Genomic DNA, 20,654 nt, shown 5'->3' with positions numbered 1-20,654 from the left:
AAAAATTTGATGGGTAATTTTTCTAGCAAACAGTTCTCCAGTGCAGCCCTATGCCCAGGGACAGAGAGTCTACTGAACATAGCCTGTTCACAATACCTTTCGTCCCTAAATAGGCCCAGGTTTATCACTGCTGACCAGGGATTTTCAAGTATGGCTGAGATGTAGCAATAATTTAATGATTATAAATAATGTAACAGTACTCTGGGAACTCCAAACAAAAATGCAGAACAAAACAAAATGTATACGCTAGATTATAAACTCCTCATTGGTAGGAATCATAATAGTCCTATTATTCCTTATTGTATTTTTTAGTACAAACTATACAAAGTGCACAAAAATGTTTTCTGAATATTTTAATAATAGTATATCAAGAAAATATTTAATTTCAATTTCCCCATACTCTTTTAAAAAATTAGCAGTTTAAAGCCATTAGAAGATAATTAGATTTCAAAAATTATTCATGAAAATAGCTTGAATAGTAGCATCCTAATATGATGTTCTTTTTCCTACTGTGTGCTATTATCTCTTATTGCTCCTTCTGTTTCCATTTCTCTCTCCAGGACTAACAGAAAAGAACCAATATCTTGGCTTCTAAAAGATGGTTCCTGCCTGAGAAGCAACTTTTTTTCTTTATCAAAAATAGGGAATTCACTCTGTTTCATTACCAAAAACAACTGCCTCCTAACAAAGGATATGTCCATAAAGGCCCCAAATTTGAGAGCTAACTACAAGAAACAACGACTTGATATCAGTCAAGAAAACAAATACTCGGGCCGGGCGCGGTGGCTCACGCCTGTAATCCCAGCACTTTGGGAGGCCGAGGCGGGTGGATCACGAGGTCAAGAGATCGAGACCATCCTGGTCAACATGGTGAAACCCCGTCTCTACTAAAAACACAAAAAATTAGCTAGGCATGGTGGCACATGCCTGTAATCCCAGCTACTCAGGAGGCTGAGGCAGGAGAATTGCCTGAACCCAGGAGGCGGAGGTTGCAGTGAGCCGAGATCGCGCCATTGCACTCCAGCCTGGGTAACAAGAGCGAAACTCCGTCTCAAAAAAAAAAAAAAAAAAAAAAAAAGAAAACAAATACTCTAAAACCCTACTCACAGAGTACTTTTCAAAGCATTACTATAAAAAATACTTTTTCAAAAACTATAACACTACCCAAAATACTATTATACAAATCAATTTGGCTTAGTTCAAGTTGTATAATCCTTAATTTGCAACTGATAATTTCCTTACCGTATTTCCATTAGTTCAAGCCTCTAAACTCAAAACGAAATTCTTACCCTGGCTTCCAAAAGTGTGACATCCATTCCAAAACTTTGTAACTGTCGAGCTGCTGCCAAGCCTGAGACCCCAGAGCCTATAATAATGACCTTTCCTGTCTTTTTAGCTAAAAGCAAAAAATGAAAAAAATAATATTTTGTTGTAGGCATAAAAGTTTGTACTTAGAGTCTTATTTCATGAAAACCTCTAGTTTCTTAACATATTATAATATCTTAACAAAGTAAATAATTCAGACAGTTATTTTCAAAATATGGAAACTACTTGAAAACAAATTAACAAGTATCTGAAACTTAAGAACTCAAATTCAATGTCGAACATTTATAAATTAAATCTATTATCTTAAGAATTATTTTCTCATTACCTCAGGCATGTGTTTTAGTATCTGTGATTCCTAGTTAATTGGTTAATAATCTGCTTCATTTACTTCATAATTATATTTGGACACATTCTGCATATAAGCTATTTCCTTTAACCTCTACCCTTGTAGTCTTTAGTATCTCTTTCTGAAAAAAATGATTAAAGTATTTTTTAAAAAAAGCAACTATTAGCATAAAGAATGGGTCAATGAGAGAAAAACCTCAAATCTACTTGCAAAATGAACTCCTCTCATTTTAAACAAATTTTATTGTTTTATTCTGTTTTTTAAATTGGAAATCCAGTAACTTTTTCTAAGTAGCTATCAAACTAGAAATTAAGAGGAATGCACATTAAGAGATTTTATTTTCAACTTGACTTACAAGAAGATAAACTTGGAAATATTTTAAAATATAGACTTATGAATCAATATAAAATGCTAACGTCATCATAGATATAAAATACAGTCCTGAAACCCTAACTTAAAAAGGTAAAACTTATTAGACAGGTCGGAGGTCCTTACTTGGTAGGGGTTTTATCCTTTTATAGATGCCAAAGTTGATAAGACCATGACGCTCCAAATAACTGTGAACTCGGTGGACAAGCACAGTATCACCTACAGAATAAGTGGATTAAAAATATGGTTTTATTTTCAGCAGTTTAAACAATATTCTTCTAACTCTTCCATTTCCCCATCAAGTCCTTAAAAACATCTTTTCCCGGGCAGCGCAGTAGCTAACGCCTGTAATCCCAGCACTCTGGGAGGCCAAGGCAGGTGGATTGCCTGAGCTCAGAAGTTCGCAACCAGCCTAAGCAACATGGTGAAACTTGTCTCTCCTAAAAAAAAATGCAAAATATTAGCCAGGCGTGGCAGCATGTGCCTGTAGTCCCAGCTACTTGGGAGCCTGAGGCAAGAGAATTGTTTGAACCCAGGAGGCGGAGGTTGCAGTGAGCCGAGATCACACCACTGCACTCCAGCCTAGACAACAGAGCAAGACTCCATCTCAAAAAAAATAAAACCTTTCCATTAAGCTTTAGGTTATGTGACTCCTTTAAAAAAGTAATTCTAAGGCTGGGGTGGTGGTTCATACACGTAATCCTAGTGGCTTTGGGGGACTGAAGTGAGAGGATCAGTTGAGGCCAGGAGTTCAAGACCAGCCTGGACAACACAGCAAGACCCTGTCCCTACAAAAAAACAGAAAATTAGCCAGGCATGATGGTACATGACCATAGTCCTAGTTACTCAGCGGGCAGAGGAAGGAGGATCGCCTGAGCCTAGGAGTTCCAGGCTACAGGGAGCTATGATTGCACCACTGTACTCTAGCCTGGGCAATAAAGGGAGATCAGGTCTCAAATAAACAAATGGATCAATGAATGAATGAATGAATGTGATTCATGGCCAAGTGCAGTGGCTCACGTCTGTAATCCAGCACTTTGGGAGGTGAGGCAGGCAGACTGCTTGACCTCAGGAGTTCCAGACCAGTGAGACTTTGTCTCTACCAAAAATTTTTAAAAACCAGCTAGGCATGGTGGCTGAGGTGGGAGGATTACTTGAGCCTGGCAGATCAAGGCTGCAGTGAGCTGTGAACACGCCACTGCACTCCAGCCTGGGCAACAGAGGGAGACCCTGTCAATCAATCAATCAATCAATCAATGTGATTCTTAGAACTATTAGTCTGTGAAGCAGGCCAAAATGTATAACACATAATTTGGAATTGTAATTTTTAGTTTTTTTGAGAGACAAGGGTCTCACTATATCGTCCAGGCTGAACTCAAACTCCTGGGCTCAAGGAATCCTCCCACCTCAGCCTCCTGAGTAGTGGATCTATAGGTGTACATCACTGTGTCTGTCTAAATTTAGAATTTTAAAGAATTTCACACCATCACAGATGGAATGAGAATAAAACCAAACCTTCACAAAGTAGTTATAACAATCATTTACTTTGGTAAAAACATCACAAGACATTGTTGGCGGTAAGTGGGAATAAGAAAACCAGATAGGAAGCCAATGAAGTGCTAAAGTATTCCATGGATCAAAGCTGGACAACAGGTCTAGGAAGAGTACTTAGCAATCTCTTGAACTCATCTGTTAACACAATTTCAAGAGCAGAAAATGAATAAAAACATATAAAGCAGGTTTTCTATAAAACTTATTTTTGCACAGCACAAGGTGAAACAAAATGGAAATATGAATGAAAAAATTAATTATCAAGGAACCATTAGGCTCCTAGAAGAACATATCAACTTTCACAATCCAGTACAAAACTAGTCCTATTGAACACACTACTTACTGTTATAAGGTGCTTCTAATTGTTGGAGAGTAGCCTCAAATGTCAGTTGAATCTTTGGATTATCCAACCACAACTGCAACTGCATTTAAATGACATAAATTGTATTACATACAAATAGACATATGCCATTTGGCCATCTTTAAAATCATCTTTTGGTTGGCTGCAGTGGCTCACACCTTTAATCCCAGCAGTTTGGGAGGCTGAGGCAGAAGGATCACTTGAGCCCAGGAGTTCGAGACCAGCTTGGGCAATATAGTGAGACCTCATTTCCACTAAAAATATAAAAATCGGCTGGGTATGGTGGCACATGCCTGTAGTCCCAGCTACTCAGGAGGCTAAGGCAGAAGGATTGCCTGAGCCCAGGACATCGAGGCTGCAGTTAGCCATGATCGTACCATTGTACTCAAGCCTGGACAACAGAGCAAGAGCCTGTCTCAAAAAGTAAAAATAATGTCATGCTTTTAACTTTAAGGCCCCAGACATGGGCTTCCCTTTAATTAAAACAGTGAGGTTATACTCCTGACAAAGAAACTGATGAAACACAAAACCATATCAAATAAGTAAATTACTGAAGAAGCTGGGGTTATTTAGCCTAAAAGAGAAAACAACCTAGTAACTTGCCAACTCCATACCGCTAGCAGGGAGCAACTAGCATTTAAACCTGGGTTATATGACTCCAGAGGTACTAAGTAGGTAAAATCCACAAAATCTAATGATCAACTAGATATGCTGAGGTTGGGGAGAAAGGTGTCAAGGACAGCACCTCCATTTTGGTACAACTAAGCGAGTTAGTATGCCAGACACGGAATGGAATCACTGAAAGAAGAAATAAGATAATGAGTTTAGCTCCAAGACAACAAGAAGAGATATAAAATAGCTGGATATAGCTCTCTTCCTGGAGCTCAGAAGAGAGAAAAGGTCTGGAGTCATCTGCTTATGGTAATAATTGAAGTCAAATGCATTGAAAAGGGTTCCTAGAGGAGAAAACATGGCGAGAGGAGAACCAACTCCCAAATAGTTCAGGTAACGGCCAATCGTTAGGGATCATCCTACAAAGCAATCTGAGAAGACAACCAGGGAGGCAGGAGAAAAACCAGAATACTGAGTTATTGAATCCAAGAAAGTACTGTGTTTAAGAAGAAAGGAGCAGTCAGTTATTTCAAATATTGCTGGAAAAAAACAGTAAGATGAGGAATAAAAAATATTATGGTACAATCAATGGGCTCTAAAATGAATTCTCTTCAAAGTGAATATATACTTGCAAAATGCAAGACAAACTAAATACTACTACTATATTTAAATCTTTTTCTTTCATTTTTTTTTTTGAGACGGAGTTTCACTCTTGTTGCCCAGGCAAGTCATGCAGTGGCGCGACCTTGGCTCACTGCAACCTCTGCCACCCGGGTTCAAGTGATTCTCCTGCCTCAGCCTCCTGAGTAGCTGGGACTACAGGTGCCTGCCATCACGCCTGGCTAATTTTTGTACCATTTTAAAAATAGAGATGGGGTTTTGGCATGTTGGCCAGGCTGGTCTTGAACTCCTGACCTCAGGTGATCTACCCGCCTCAGCCTCCCAAAGTGCTGGGATTACAGGGGTTAGCCAATGCGCTGGGTCATATTTAAGTCTTAGCTAAAAATTAATAAAGACTGTTCCATAAGACAATTTTCAACCAAGAAGAAATTAATTTGGCTATATATAAATAAACCAAATTACTATGGATTATCAACTAATCTGCACAGATACTCTACTCTGTGGCCACTGTAAAGTAAATAGATTTCTTCAAGTGCACACTGAGCCCAAGTTCCTCACTCCCAACACAAGTCTTCCTTCTCCTCCTATAAAATAATGCTTAGGTCACAGTCTAGTTCAATAATCCTAAAGTTGCAATTTTAAAGTACTATAGTTTAAGACTAGAAAATTGATAAAAATTCTTGCAGCAGAGCTTGATTTATGTTCTGTTTCACAGACAGAGGCCACAAATCTAACATGGGACAACCCTTCCCCAAATCTGGAGTTTTGGTGAATCAGAGAAGACAGAGATAAATCCGCTGCTCAAATCTAAGTAAAAAGTAAAAACTCACTTCAGATAAAACAAACAAAAAACCCCCAACAATTTTGCCCCCCAAAAAAATCCACTTAGAGCAAATGTTGATATGCTACACACAGAAACTGATTCAATTATAAGACAAATCAGCCTTAGACTACACACTAAGAATTTTCTGTTCATTTTTTAAAACACTCATCATCTTTTCTTCACTGTCTTTTCTGTTTTACAAAAACCCAGGATAATCAATTGCTCTAGCTAAATGACATTTAACAATCCAAATTTAGCAGTGGTTTTGCAATCTAAAAGCCAAAATAAAGAAACTGGTGGTGCCTAAAAAGGAGACATATCCATGATCTCTCTGAGCTATATTCATATTCAAATTAGCTGAATCATGAGGTAAATTTCTTCTGCTTTGTATCACCCTAGAGTAATATGAATATGTTCTAAATAGCACTTTTCCTTCATCTACATACTCTATGGCTAAATAAGAATTCCTGATGAATAAAGGATATGAAAGAAAAATTTACAGAAGATATATAAATTACTAATGTGAAAAAGCAGTCAGTTTCAGTAGTAATCCAAGATACGAAAAAGAACTGAGAAGGACTGGGCTCATTATAGTAGCATAGATTATCACTGTTTTAATAAAAATGGCAGGGCAGTGGGGCTGTTGACTGGTTCAGCCTTTCTGGGAAGCAATCTGGTGTACCAAAACTTTAAAAAAGTGTTCATAACCCTTTGACAAGGTAGTTTTCCTTCTAGAACGCTATCATAAGGAAATAATAACCATAGGTAGAGTCAAGAATGCATAAGACTGTCCAGAGTTAATTATAATGAAGCAAAATTGGCCACAAATGTCCAGCAGTTAAATTATAACACAACTGTCAGACAAGATATTATGCAGATACTGAAGTTAAATCATTCAGCCAGAGGAAGAAGTTGAACAAGATGAGCACAACAGGATAAGGATTTCTCTTACCTGGGGAGGGAAGGACAAAGCGATTTTTTTTTTTAACATTTTTTAATGCTTAAATAAAGCTTTTTTTGCGTGTTTTCTTTCTTTCTTTTTTTAGTGACGGCGTCTCACTCGGTTGCCTAGGCTGGAGTGCAGTGGCACCATCTTGGCTCACTGTAACCTCCACCCTCCTGGGTTCAAGCAATTCTCCAGCCTCAGCCTCCTGAGTAGCTGGGATTACAGGTGGCCACCACCATGCCTGGCTAACTATTGTATTTTTAATAAAGACAGGGTTTCACCATGTTGGTCAGGGTGGTCTCAAACCCCTGACCTTAGGTGATCCGCCTGCCTCGGCCACCCAAAGTGCTGGGAATACAGGTGTGAGCCATCGTGCCTGGCCTAAATAAATATTCTTAATGTGCATTTATGAATACAGTATGTATTTATGTTGTATTTATGCTGTGAAGTATAAAAGGGATCCAAAAGAATGTATCCAAGAAGGATCTCAATTTTGTGAAAACAAAAATTATATATACATTTTTTAAATACCCAAAGGAAAAATAACTATTAACAGTGGTTATCTCTGGGTAATAGTATCACAGATAATTTTAAAAGTCTTCCTTCCCTTTCTGTTTTTCCCATATTCTCTATCAAAGCCATATGTACTTGTTATAACCCAGGTGAAAAACCTGAAATGGAAACTTACCGTGCGGTTTCTAATGAACAGAAAAACTTTCTGGGTCTGCTGTGGTCCACTGATAATATCTGGAAAACAGGCTGCTTCTTGAGAAGTCATCCGGTCATGAGGAAGTCGGCTCTGGAAAGCTGCTCCCTCCACACCTAACGAAGAAAGCAAAGGACATCCAGGAAAAGTGCAAATGAATACAAAACAGGGGTAGTAATAATGCTCAAACTCCTTTGCCTCATTCACAGACTGATCTTTTTAAAAACTTTTCAATTGTCTCAATAGCTGAAACTTCCTTAGATGTTAGCCACCTGTATGAGCTTAACATTCCAAAGTTTATACTTTACTGAAACAATATACCTTATAAGGAAAGGCATTTAGAATAGCTTCTTCATCCATAAAATAACTTTATCATATTAGATGATCTAATTAAAATTAGCACTACTGACACAATAAAATTTAAAACTGAAGAACCAGAATAAAGGAAAATGCACTAACAGGAAAGTGAAAAAGAGAAGCCGTGGAGTGAAAAGCACAATCCCATGCCTTCTTTTAGAATTATAGCACGAAACAGAAAGATGACGCTGGGGTTTAATAATCAACAGCAGAAAAGCACAATCCCATCAATAGTATCATCCATTAGTAATCATAATTCAATGCTGGCAAGCAGTGAGAGAAATTAAGCAGACAACAAGAGGAAGAATGCAAGGAATTCATCTTTTCTGACAGAAACATTAGAAATGCTTTACTATATACTACAAGTAAAACATTACTACATATATATAACATATGCATATAGTGTATACATACACTATACACTGCAAGTAAAATATGTTATTTTCTTTTTTATTTTGAGACAGAATTTCGTTCTTTTTCCCCAGGCTGGAGTATAGTGGTGCAATCTCAGCTCACTGCAACCTCACAAGCACAATGTGGTTTCACCACATTGGCTAGGCTCGTCTCAAACTCCTGACCTCAGGTGATCCACCCATCTCGGCCTCCCAAAAATATTTTCAAACTTTTAATTAATTGGGTATTGTCTTGATAGTTTTATAAATTGGTAGATAAGTACATCTTTATAAGGTGATCTTAAAAACACAAGCACAGGGCCAGGCGGAGTGGCTAACACCTGTAATCCCAGCAGTTTGGGAGGCCAAGGTGGGCAGATCATGGGGTCAGGATATCAAGACCATCCTGGCCAACACAGTGAAACCCCATCTCTACTAAAATATAAAAAATTAGCTGGGCGTGCTGGCACGCACCTATAGTCCCAGCTGCTTGGGAGGCTGATGCGGGAGAATTGCTTAAACCCAGGAGGCAGATATTGCACTGTGCTGAGATCACACCACTACACTCCACCTTGGCAACTGAGCAAGATCCTGTCTCAACAAAACAAAACAAAAAACCAAGCACAATAAATGCAAATGTATTTATAAGATCACCTTATAGATGTACTTATCCACCAGCTTATAAAACTATAAAACTATCAAGATTCAATTTAAAGAGTTGCAAAATTCCATACCATTTAAGTAATTATATGTAAATAACAAAAGAGGCACCAGATATCCATATATAATCTTTTTCTTTTTTTTGAGATGGACTCTCACTCTGTTGCCCAGGCTGGAGTGCAGTGGCACAATCTTGGCTCACTGCAACCTTTGCTTCCCAGGTTCAAGGAATTCTTCTGCCTCAGCCTCCCGAGTAGCTGGGACTACAGGCATATGCCTGGCTAATTCTTTTTTGTAGAGATGGGGTTTCCCCATGTTGGCCAGGCTGGTCTTCACCTCCTGGCCTCAAGTGATCCACCTGCTTTGGCCTCCCAAAGTGCTGGGATTACAGGCATAAGCCACCATACTCAGACCATATATAATTATTTAAAGCACATAAAACAAGAAGTTGGAAGCACTGACAATGAAAGCAAAACTAATGCAAAGGCATTATTAGTAAGATTAGGAGAGTAAAAAAAAGGCAGGTAAAGATGTAATTCAGAAAAGTATATCTAAGCTATTAAGGAATCTGTTTCACAGAGACATTCAAATAGCAAAGACTGCCTAGAAAAAAATCACGTTTAACAAGTGGTCAAGCAAAAATGCCTAATGCTAATTATGGGCCACACATTAAGAAATACTATTCTTGGAGACAAAGAGAAAAAGCTATCCATCCTCTGTTGATAATGAGGGCATAAACATTGTGTCTCATGTTACTAAATCAACAATCCTTACAATTAATCCATACCTAAAATTAAAGACTGTCAGAACAATTTATTCCTTAGGCAAAAAAAAAAAAAAAAAAAAAAAAGTAAGAGCCATATTGTAGGTGGAGCATAAATTAAGGCAAGAAAAGAAGAAATGCTTACTACTGTGGATACAGTTTATTTCAGTAATGTGAAATTTTCTAAACCTATATGCCTTTAATGTACCCAGCCCCCATTCCCAAATCAAAATAAATAAAAACTGAAAACAAAAAAGCAAGACCAAAAATAGCTCACATTTTAAGGAACTTATCTACAGATTAATCCTGAGTAACTGAACTAAGTATCTCTAAATAGGTTACTTCTTGGTATAATTCTTAAGTGTATACTATTAACATGAAAATCAATGATCTCTATTAAATTCCACTTCTCCCTGTCAAAAATGGGAGTTTTCTTTCTTAGCTATGTTATCTTCCATACATTTAGTAAGTAGTCATTGAACATCCTACTGCAAAATACTATTTTTCAGTAACAGAAAAATCATCTAAGAGAAAATACCAAATTTTATAGTACATCTGGTTTCTTCCTTACTGCAGATGTTCTTTTCTTTGGGGGTGATACAGGGTCTCCCTCTGTTACCCAGGCTCCTGGAGTGCAGTGGCGCCATCTTGCATTGCAACCTTCGCCTTCTGAGCTCAAGTGGCTAGGCTGCCTCAGTCTCCCAAGTAGCTGGGATTACAGGTGCAAGACACTATGTCCAACCAATTTTTTTATATTTTGTAGAGATGGGGTTTCATTATGTTGCCCAGGCTGGTCTCAAACTCTTGAGCTCAAGCAATACACCATCTTGGCCTCCCAAAGTGCTGGGATTACAGGTATGAGACACTGCACCTGGCCTCAGATTTTTTTTTTTTTTTTATTAATTTTATTTTTTTGAGATGGGGTCTTGCTCTGTCACCCAGGCTGGAGTGCACTGGCATGGTCTTGGCTCACTGCAACCTCTGCCTCCTGAGTTCAAGCAATTCTCCTGCCTCAGCCTCCCAAGTAGGTGGGATTACAGGTGTGTGCCACCATGCCAGACTAATTTTTGTATGTTTAGTAGAGACGAGATTTCACCATGGTGGCCAGGCTGGTCTTAAACTCCTGACCTCAGGTGATCTGCCCACCTGCCTCCCAAAGTGCTGGGATTACAGGCGTGAGCCACTGTGCCCGGCTCTCAGATGTTCTTATCAAAAATCACTCTAATGTAGTTGGCTAATTTGGGGAATTTTTGAGAATATGCAATGATTTAAAAATGTTATTTATATGTCAGCAGTTTCAAAGTATCTCTAAATCAAACATCAGAAGCTTAAACAATGGCATTTTAAAGAACTAAACGTGGCCAGGCACAGTAGCTCACGCCTGTAATCCCAGCACTTTGGGAGGCCGAGGTGGGTGGATCACGAGGTCAAGAGATCGAGACCATCCTGGTCAACATGGTGAAACCCCGTCTCTACTAAAAATATAAAAAATTAGCTGGGCATGGTGGCGCGTGCCTGTAATCCCAGCTACTCAGGAGGCTGAGGCAGGAGAATTGCCTGAACCCAGGAGGCGGAGGTTGCGGTGAGCCGAGATCGCGCCATTGCACTCCAGCCTGGGTAAGAAGAGCAAAACTCCATCTCAAAAAAAAAAAAAGAAACTAAAAATGGGGTGACACTAATGTATGCTTGGAATAATACTCTTCTCCATGTCTATCTTCGAAACAGCATCTTAAAAAACTAGCTATTCTCAATACTCTGATATCATTTTTAAAAATGAAAAATGGTATCTAAAAACTCTCAATAATTATTTCCTTCCCTTTGATTTTTAGCGAGACTTTTAAGGAATGAAGACCATTATCAAAACCAGGGTCAAAAGCCTGCAAGACAAAAAGCTAACCTTTTCTTAAAGAAACAAAATGTATGTTAATTTGTAACCTAAACTGTTGAGAAGCTAAATCAAAACATCCTTCCCTTTTTTTTTTTTTTTTAATTATCAGTCTCCAAAGAGACTGTCAAAAATTGCCAGTGCCGACTGTATTGCAAGTTGTCATGGCGGGGTACAGGGAAAAGTTTTCAATTAGCAATAATCGCTCCTCAGATAAACCTCATTGGCTATGATACTGCCACTGCACAAAACTCAAAACATCCTTCTTATAGGATAGTACCAAAACGAAGTAATAGACACCACTTTGGATAATCTAACTCATAAGTACCTATCTCTTTCAGAGGAAAAACCTTTTAGAATACAAATGATTTTAATAACATCCTAAAAGTACCAACAGTACACATAATTCAGAAGTAATTTACACTTGGCTCTGATAGTTGTGTACTTTGGTGTTTGTGTTTTCCATTCAGTAAAGGAATCTGGTATTCTGAAAATTTAGAATGTTTCCAAAATATTGTCTTTGAAACATTCTAAAATTATTAAAAAGCTCCAAGGTTGCCTATATACCAGCAGCTTGGTCTTCTGTTCAATTTGTTCCTGCTCACCACCTTTATACAGGAAATCCCAGCATCTTTCAGAATGTAGTCACGCTAAAGCAGAACTGCCCTTTCTAATGGTCTGACTGGCTTCTGCTTTCTCTGAAAACATAGTAAATGTAGTTAAATATTTGAAGGAATAATTTAGATCTTTTTTTTTTTTGGTAGAGACAGGGTTTCACCATGTTGGTCAGGCTGGTCTCGAACTCCTGACCTCATGATCCACCTGCCTCAGCCTCCCAAAGTGCTAGGATTACAGGCGTGAGCCACTGCACCTGGCCAATTTAGACCTTTTGAAGTAGATTAATTAGAAGGAGAAAAAGTGGGAAAGGCAGGTGAGATGACAGGTCTTCTATTCTATTAAATAATTTCCTCCTGATTCTGGTACAATGTAGGCAGCATCTTGACAGCAGTAAGGTAACAGAGTTATAAAAATTAACAAAGAAAAGAAGGCCTCCATGAGAGTTACTTGCCTTTGATTTTTAAATCAAGTACATAACTATAACTAGATCTCTAGCGTGAAAACAAAAGCCTGATGCAATCTACATATTAAAGACTTTATTTTAAAGGATTCTAAAGGTATAAGGAACAGCTTTTGCACTAAGCAGCAAGATCCCTGGGTTTTCCTTCTCCAGAACTGCTGGTGCATTGTTGGTCAATTTATTTAATTCTTTGGGTTTCAGATCCTAATCCATAAAATAGGGGAGATACAATACTGTTTGAAGGCAGGAAGTGAGACAAGATGACCTCAAGTTCTCTTCTAGCTCTAAGATTTAGGATGTGTACACCAACTTGAGGTGGATTTTAAGAAGTAAAGACATGATCCTGGCACCAAGATACCCATGAGGGTCATCTGGCTTTAAGAGAAGAATGTTGATCTCTTACAAGCACGTTTCTAACCTTGATTATTTCACAAATGCATGCTTCTGAACATGACAAAGACTCGAAGAGAGATCTTGAAGGGTTTAGAACAGTCACCACCATTCCTGGCAAAACTTAAAATTCATGTTCTATTAACAGTAATCAGCAACACCACTGTTTTATATGAAAGTCTGCTTTTACTTTCAGCAATATATATTGTTTACTTATGCAAAAGAGCAAATAGTCACGTAAAAACAAAACAAAAAACAAGAAAACCTGATTTCTTTCTTCGAGATTAAAACTGTAAAGGCTATTGCTGATCTTCAACAGTTCCATGGAAGATCTAATTGCGAGTCACTTGATGAAAAGCATTCTTGAAGGTTTACATACCACAGATACACTCTGAACAGGGTTTAATTCTACTAAGATAACTGATTATCAACCTGCAGTCTTTGGGACAGCATTTTAAAAAGTCTACTCCTAACATGCTGGATCCCCTAACTACTAATTGCTGTATTAATAATGAACTATCTTTGATTTGAGAGAGTAAATACAAATAGTCCCAGGACCTGTTATATGCAAACTGCAAGAGACAAATAATTTTAAAGTAGACTTAAGACAGTTGAAAAATGACAACCTCCAAAAGTGAAGTAGCGCCTATTCTAATTCTATCAAAACATATCTATGTTTGAACAATTGGAACAAAAACATCCTTCAAGAGGCAAAGGATGAAATCCAGACATGTTATTTTGGATTGCTGGGATAAATTTTAACTGTTCCAGATGGTGGCCCCTACAAATTCTTTACTTTTTCCTAGAAGTAAAAATCTCATAGTGTTTGGTCTGAACAGAAGAAGCATTTCAAACAGACTTTTCAAAAGACATTTTTCACATTAGAAACAAAATGTTTAAACTGAAGAATGATTAACTATGTAATGTTGAAAAAACGTACCCAATACCATGTAACAACCATTTTTAAAAAGATGTCACTTGGCCACATGGTTCCTGACTAGTCCTAGAATGCCTCTCAGTCTTTTCTAAGACTTGTGAGCCTATGGCATTTCCTCTCTGTGTATACTGCTGTATTTCCCTTTAAGGGTCCCATGATTCCTAAGTCTATGTTTTATATCATGTTTACCATTAATATAAAGGCTGCTGGGGAGAAAAGTACCCGCCATCTCCTCGAAAACACAAAGAGTGGAGGGCTGAGATCGGCCTGAGGACTTCAAAAGGTTTTGCTTGCCTTTGTTCTGGCTACACTCTCTCCTACAATACTACTATGTCCTGTGGGTTAAATTTCACCTGCGCTTCTGGCTACAATGTGGATACTACAGCCAAAAACACTTGCAAGCATCAATTCCTGACTTGGCGGCTCTTGCTACTAAGTGGCAAGCATCTAATGCCACCCTCACCTGATGCTTGGCCGTCTCCATACCCTCCAGAACTGTCGTCTTGAAGTCCTCCTGCTTGCCCTGTGGAAGGAAAGAGGAGAACTCAGGGACCTTACTCCATAAATTAGGATAATATCTGGACATAAAGGCCTAATAGTTGGCGACTCATGAATTCACCACCAACTAGTAAACCCATCTTCAGAGAGCTCCTTCTTCTGGAATCAAGGCCCAGGGAATTACATCATAGTCTTCCATTTTCTGGTCAGGAAGTTTCAACTTTACATGCTGATTCTTGTTGAAAGGTAGTGGAACAAAGTACATAGTATTTCTAATCACTAAATCCTTGCTGTCAGTCTTATTTAATATTAACAGTCTGGATGGGGGAAAATAGATTCCAAGGGTCTTTTACTAACGGTTGCTAGACTGAAAATGGAGGTGACATAGACTCTAGAACCTGGAGTTGCAATTCAGCATCTCAATTCAATATCCCTTCAACTTTCTAATTTTAATGAAAAATTCTCTCCTTCACTTCAAAGCAGGGAGTATAACTAAAAGACTCAGTCCCCAAAGAAGTTTCATCTACCATATACAGTAGACACTACTACAGCTAAATATGCCAGTACTTCCTAAATAAAACTAAAGAATACAAAATAAGACACTCTGTACACATGTGCCAAGCAGTGTAGATAAACACACACTTGTGGGAACATAGAGGAAGGCAAGCAAGATCTTGGATCTTCCACTTCATGCTATATAACAAGCTTTGTCAAGAAATTTTCCTCACTGATTAATATGTAGAAGTAACTTCAAGAAAAGAATCAAAGCTTGAAAATTCAATCTGAAAAAGAACAGACTGACTTCTGAACTCTTCCAAAATCTACCATCAAGACAGATGTTATAATTCTCTTAAGCTTCTAGTCACCTGGTACACTACAAGAAAATAGGCATGATCTTTGGAAGATACAAACCACTACCTTCCAATGATCTAAATAAACTCAGACAAGCTTCATTAAACAGTTTATTTTAAAATATACACCCCAATAAGAAAGCAGATTGATTATTCCACCATTTGAGTTAGAAGGGAACAAAGAGAATAAGAAGGTATTTAGATATAGGAAATGATGATACTAGAATGTGTTACTCTGTTATGAAGGTAGAATAGAATCTCACTCTAAACTTGTTCCACTATGCTCTTGTCTGAAGGGTCCTTAAGATTATTATGCTTCTCAGACAAGGCCCAAGGTATACTTGTTTATAGCCCTTGGAAAAGGGTTTACAATCATGAAGAGATGATCAGCTTACTAAATCCATCTGTAAACTTATCTCGAAAATATAGGTCCTACATTTTAAACTGTACTATAAAGTTTAAATTAGATATATTCATTCTTAGTAAATTATGGATTTATTCATAAAAAATACTTTGTAGAGCTGGGCACGGTGGCTCACACCTGTAATCCCAGAACTCTGGGAGGCCAAGGTGGGCGGATCACTTGAGGTCAGGAGTTCAAGACCAACCTGGCCAACATGGTGAAACCCCGTCTCTACTAAAAATACAAAAACAAAAATTACCAGGTGTGGTGGCACTCGCCTGTAATCCCAGCTACGTGGGAGGCTGAGGCAGGAGAATCGCTTGAACCCAGGAGGAAGAGGTTGCAAAGAGTCGAGACTGTGCCACTGTACTCCAGCCTGGGCGACAGAGTGAGATTCCGTCTCAAAAAAAAAAAAAAAAATTATATATATATTTCATAGGGTTTCAAAAAATGCAAGACTAGATTAGAAAACTGAATTGTATTTGGGGAGAAAAAAGCAGGGAGGGATGCAGAACAATGAAACAAATAGTTTCCAAGAATCACATTTAAGATTTAGAATAACACAGCTCTTCTCTTACAAATTATGTTTCTGACTTGGCAAAAATAAAAGTAACAATCTCTTGTCACGAAGGTATCTCACCACTACTAAAATCTTAGATTAAAAAAGCAAAACAACAACAAAAAACCCAAAAAACACACTTTCAAGCTAGCCTGAGTCTGAATTACTTTATCTTTCCTATTTCTATCATTTTTCTTCTTTTCCAACTATTATACATGTCGTGCAATGAACTCATTAATTTAACCTACAGGTAGCTCTTGACTGATTTTTGTATGTGAATCAATGGTGCTTTGACTCACAAAAAAATATGGATTTCTTACCTCTGACTTGCATACTCAACAGGTTAACAAGAACAAAAGAGCAACAAAGCAGTCTTTTTTGTCTTCTGGTTTTGAAAAAAGGAATTTAAAAACCTCTTTAAAAAGATACTGTATTCTTTGGCCAGGTGTGGTGGATCACAAGGTCAGGAGTTCAAGACCAGACTGGCCAACATGGTGAAACCCCGTCTCTACTAAAAAATAAAAAAATTAGCTGGGCATGGTGGCTCGTGCCTGTAATCCCAGCTACTTGGGAGGCCGAGGTAGGAGAATTGCTTGAACCGGGACCCGGGAGGTAGAGCTTGCAGTGAGCTGAGATCACGCCATTGCACTCCAGCCTGGGCTACAGAGTGAGACTCCATCTCAAAAAAAAAAAAAAAAAAAAAAATACTGTTTTTTTTTTTAATTTAAAAAATAGGGGAGATACAGAAAATATTCAATACCCTGGGAAGATTTTTAAAAGGGATCCCATAACAACAAAATGTCAAAAAAGAAATCAAACTCCAGGCCAGGAATGGTGGCTCACGAGGTCAGGGGTTCAACACCAGTCTGATCAACATGGTGAAACTCTGTCTCTACTAAAAAACAAAAATTAGCCTGGCGTGGTGATGTGCACCTGTAGTCCTAGCTACTCAGGAGGCTGAGGTGGGAGAATCATTTGAACCCAGAGGCAGAGGTTGCAGTAGGCCGAGATGGCGCCACTGCACTCCAGCTTGGGCGACAGAGCAAGACTTTGTTTCAAAAAAAGATAGGGAGAGAGAGAGAAAGAGAGAGAAATGAAACTCCAAAGTATTATTTAAGCAGAGAAGTAGAAGGAAACCAAGCGGAAGGTACCACATAACAAGAAATTATGGAAAACAAAATTTAAAAGGGCTTAAAATTAAGAAACAAGATATTTATCTCTTGATGATGTTAACTTGCTTGGAAATAAAGGATGAAGTTGCTATTTTCATTCCAATCATACTTGAGAGTATTTTGAAGGTGTCTACTTCTCCAAAGACAACTGAAAGATCATCTTTCTTAGCAGTATATTATGGACCAATTCTTGAACATTTTCTTAAAAACAGCACACATAAAAAATTTGCAGCTAACTTTTCATCTAGGTAGTCTCTGATTATGATATATATAAAATGCCTTATTCATCTGCTTTTTGGGTCTTTCCAGCCTAGGACTCTGCTTCTGATAGTGGCTCAGAGACACGTTAACAGCAAGAAAGTAGCGCTGTTAGCTTTCCATGAGCGCAAATTCAAAATAGAAAATGAAAATATTCAAAAGCAACTTTTCAATAACACCCTGATTTTGGCACCACTACACAAGAGACTCTCTTTTGTTTTTATCCCAAACCACCAAACCTACAAAATATTCCTCAAGCTTGAAGCAGAGACTCTTTTTAATTTTTTAATTATTTTTAGAGACAAGGTCTTGCTTTGTCACATAGGGTGGAATACAGTGGTGCAATCATAGTTCACTGTAACCTTGAACTCCTGGGCTCAAGAGATCCTCTTGCCTTAGCCTCCTGAGTAGCTAGGACTACAGGCATGTACCACCATACCTGGCTAAATTTTTTCTTTTTTTTGAGACAGAATCTCGGTATGTTGCCCAGGCTGTTTTTGAACTCCTAGTCTCCCACTTCAGCCTCTCAAAGCACTCGGATTATAAGCATGAGCCACCACAATCAGCCTAAAGTAGAGATTCTTCATACAGCTTATTTGTACATAGCAACTCCAAATTGAAAATGAAGATTCTTTTTGTTTATCTTACGTAATAGCCTTTCAGTAGTCCTCTAGACCTTCATATCTAAGAGTCCTTCTTGAACAGTGAAGTGTTGTAGTTATAATCACATTACTCAATGTTTTCTCATCTTAATTCAAATACTCAAAAAGACCACTCCAATATCTTAAAAGGAAGTCTATGTTGAGTTTCAAATGCTTTTATCTGGCAAACAAACAAGGAGGTGAAAATCACTGGTTGGTTGTTCCCAGGAACACAGATTAACATTTTGACTAGTTTCTTGAAATCACATTAAAATTATAAACATTTTAAGAAACTTCTACATCTAGAAAGCAATGATTTCCCTATAGAAGATAAATTTATCAAAATGGCCAAATTTATGGAATAAAAGTGAATGCCACCCTGTTGATTTCAATTAAATTTGATAAATTAGCAGGTGGAAAAAAACTTCAAAAGTTAAAGCCAACTTGGAATATAAGTCTTCATCGTATTCACATACTAGTTGAGTTTCTTATTTAATAATCTCACTAATTCAATGTTTACTATATCCACCCAAATCTCCAAAGCACAAATAAAAAGTAGAACAGGTAGACTCTCTGTTTTCAAAGGGTTATAATCCAGTTGGGAAAAGATGAAAAATACCTACAAGGAAACTTCTGTTGTTGCTGTTAAGAAACAAGAAGCTGACACATCTTAGAGAATCAGGCTTTCAGAACGATTCCGGAGAGCTCTGGATAGACTGTGAGGCAGTGAAACCACCACCGTGGTCCAGAACATTTACAAAGCATAGACATGGTATGTGCAGAGGACTGCACAGTATCTACTTACTGAAGGAGATGGTCTGAAAGAGTAGTGAGAGATCAAGTGGCTTGGTAAAATGAGCCCTTTCCAGTATCCAAACCTGAACGTGATTTTAGTAATAATGGAGGAAAACGGTGTGATTTTTGGCACAAAGACAACAAAACAAATGCTATTTTAGTTAAACTAATCTGGCCACTTTGTACCAGATGGATTAGAGGGAAAACCTAGGTAAAGGAGATCCAATTGAAAGGCTATTGAAATAATTTAGATATAAGTTGAAACTCACTAGAAAAAGGTGACAGTAAAAATGGGTAAGGCCTGACAAATGAAAAAGAATGTGCATAGTAAGATGCATGACTTTACAACAGACCTGGTAAAAAGGGATAAAGAACTTTCAGAATGACTCTAGGGTTTTAAGTTCAGAAGACTAGTAATGCTATAAACAAAATGGGAAATTTGGGGACCAGCTAGTAAAATTAAATGGAAATGTTCTAAAGATGGTTGGAAATTGAAGAACAGAATTCAGAAGTAAGAATGGGACTAAAAGACTTCAAAATAGCATGGAGGTAATAATAGGCTCAGGGAATCTGAAGGAGTCATAAATGCATGATTAATCTCATGAGCATAAGGAAAGTCACAGTTTCAAAAAGGAATTGACTAATGGTGGCTCACACTTGTAATCCCAGCACTTTGGAAGAGACCAAGTCAGGAGGGTCACTCGAGACAAGTTGTTCAAGACCAGCCTGAGCAACATTCAAAGTAAAATTATGAGTTCCAATTAGAACAGCAATCCCTGGGTTACAGTGTCACTTAAAATACTGAACTAAAACAGCCTTCTTAAGGTTTAGAAAAAAAATTTTTTTTTTTTTGCTTGAAGTAGGAGCTTGCCTGAAACTTCCACTGAACTACTGAAGGAACCACCATACCACAGATTTGTGCTTAAAGACTTCCACTGAGTAGAAGCAAGGATCCTATCAAAAGAAAGTAAAAGGCCCTACAAGCTAGGGAGAAACGCAAAGCTTTAGAAGCCAATGGAAAGAATTTACTCTTTCACATATTATTTCCCTCCACATTCCATAGTAGAAATTTTCCTGATCCTTACTCATTTTGCTGCAGTCTTAATTTGTTGTTCAGTTTTTATAATGTTCTAGAGAAAGCTTACAACTCAGATGTTATGTTGTCCAACTACCAAGCTTAAGGTGCGTCTGATAAATAACAAAGCTTACTTTAAGGACAATATTTAACTTTCTTCTGGACCGCCTATTAAGAAAACCATTTTAACGTTTTACATCTGGAAACGATGAGATGCGTTTCCCAAAAAGAGAATCAATCCCCTTTCCCTCTCAGGCAAGTTTGTAGAACTCTGGCTAT

The 20,654-nt window shown here is 37.9% G+C and overlaps 1 protein-coding gene and 1 non-coding gene across 3 annotated transcripts in view; both read right to left on the bottom strand.

Annotated features, from left to right (window-relative positions):
* Nucleotides 1-20,654, bottom strand: part of KDM1A (lysine demethylase 1A) — a 66,526-nt gene that overhangs the window by 25,978 nt on the left and 19,894 nt on the right. The window contains exons 3-7 of one of the 2 annotated variants that reach the window (XM_021668457.2): nt 14,587-14,646; nt 7,644-7,777; nt 3,936-4,014; nt 2,168-2,260; nt 1,290-1,396 (exon numbers count right to left, since the gene is read on the bottom strand). In XM_021668457.2, the coding sequence (XP_021524132.2) occupies nt 1,290-1,396; nt 2,168-2,260; nt 3,936-4,014; nt 7,644-7,777; nt 14,587-14,646 (473 nt within the window). The remainder of the gene's footprint in view (nt 1-1,289; nt 1,397-2,167; nt 2,261-3,935; nt 4,015-7,643; nt 7,778-14,586; nt 14,647-20,654) is intronic. The other variant, XM_012439908.3, reaches the window with a different exon arrangement.
* Nucleotides 11,831-11,971, bottom strand: LOC135269586 (U4 spliceosomal RNA). Its single transcript, XR_010337839.1, has one exon. It is a non-coding gene; the product is annotated as a U4 spliceosomal RNA (small nuclear RNA).

Source organism: Aotus nancymaae, unplaced genomic scaffold (genome assembly GCF_030222135.1).
Source record: "Aotus nancymaae isolate 86718 unplaced genomic scaffold, 86718_ANA_hifiasm-v0.15.2.pri h1tg000053l, whole genome shotgun sequence".
NCBI lineage: Eukaryota > Metazoa > Chordata > Mammalia > Primates > Aotidae > Aotus > Aotus nancymaae.
The sequence above is the reverse complement of the archived record's forward strand: the minus strand, read 5'-3'. Positions and strand labels throughout refer to the sequence as shown.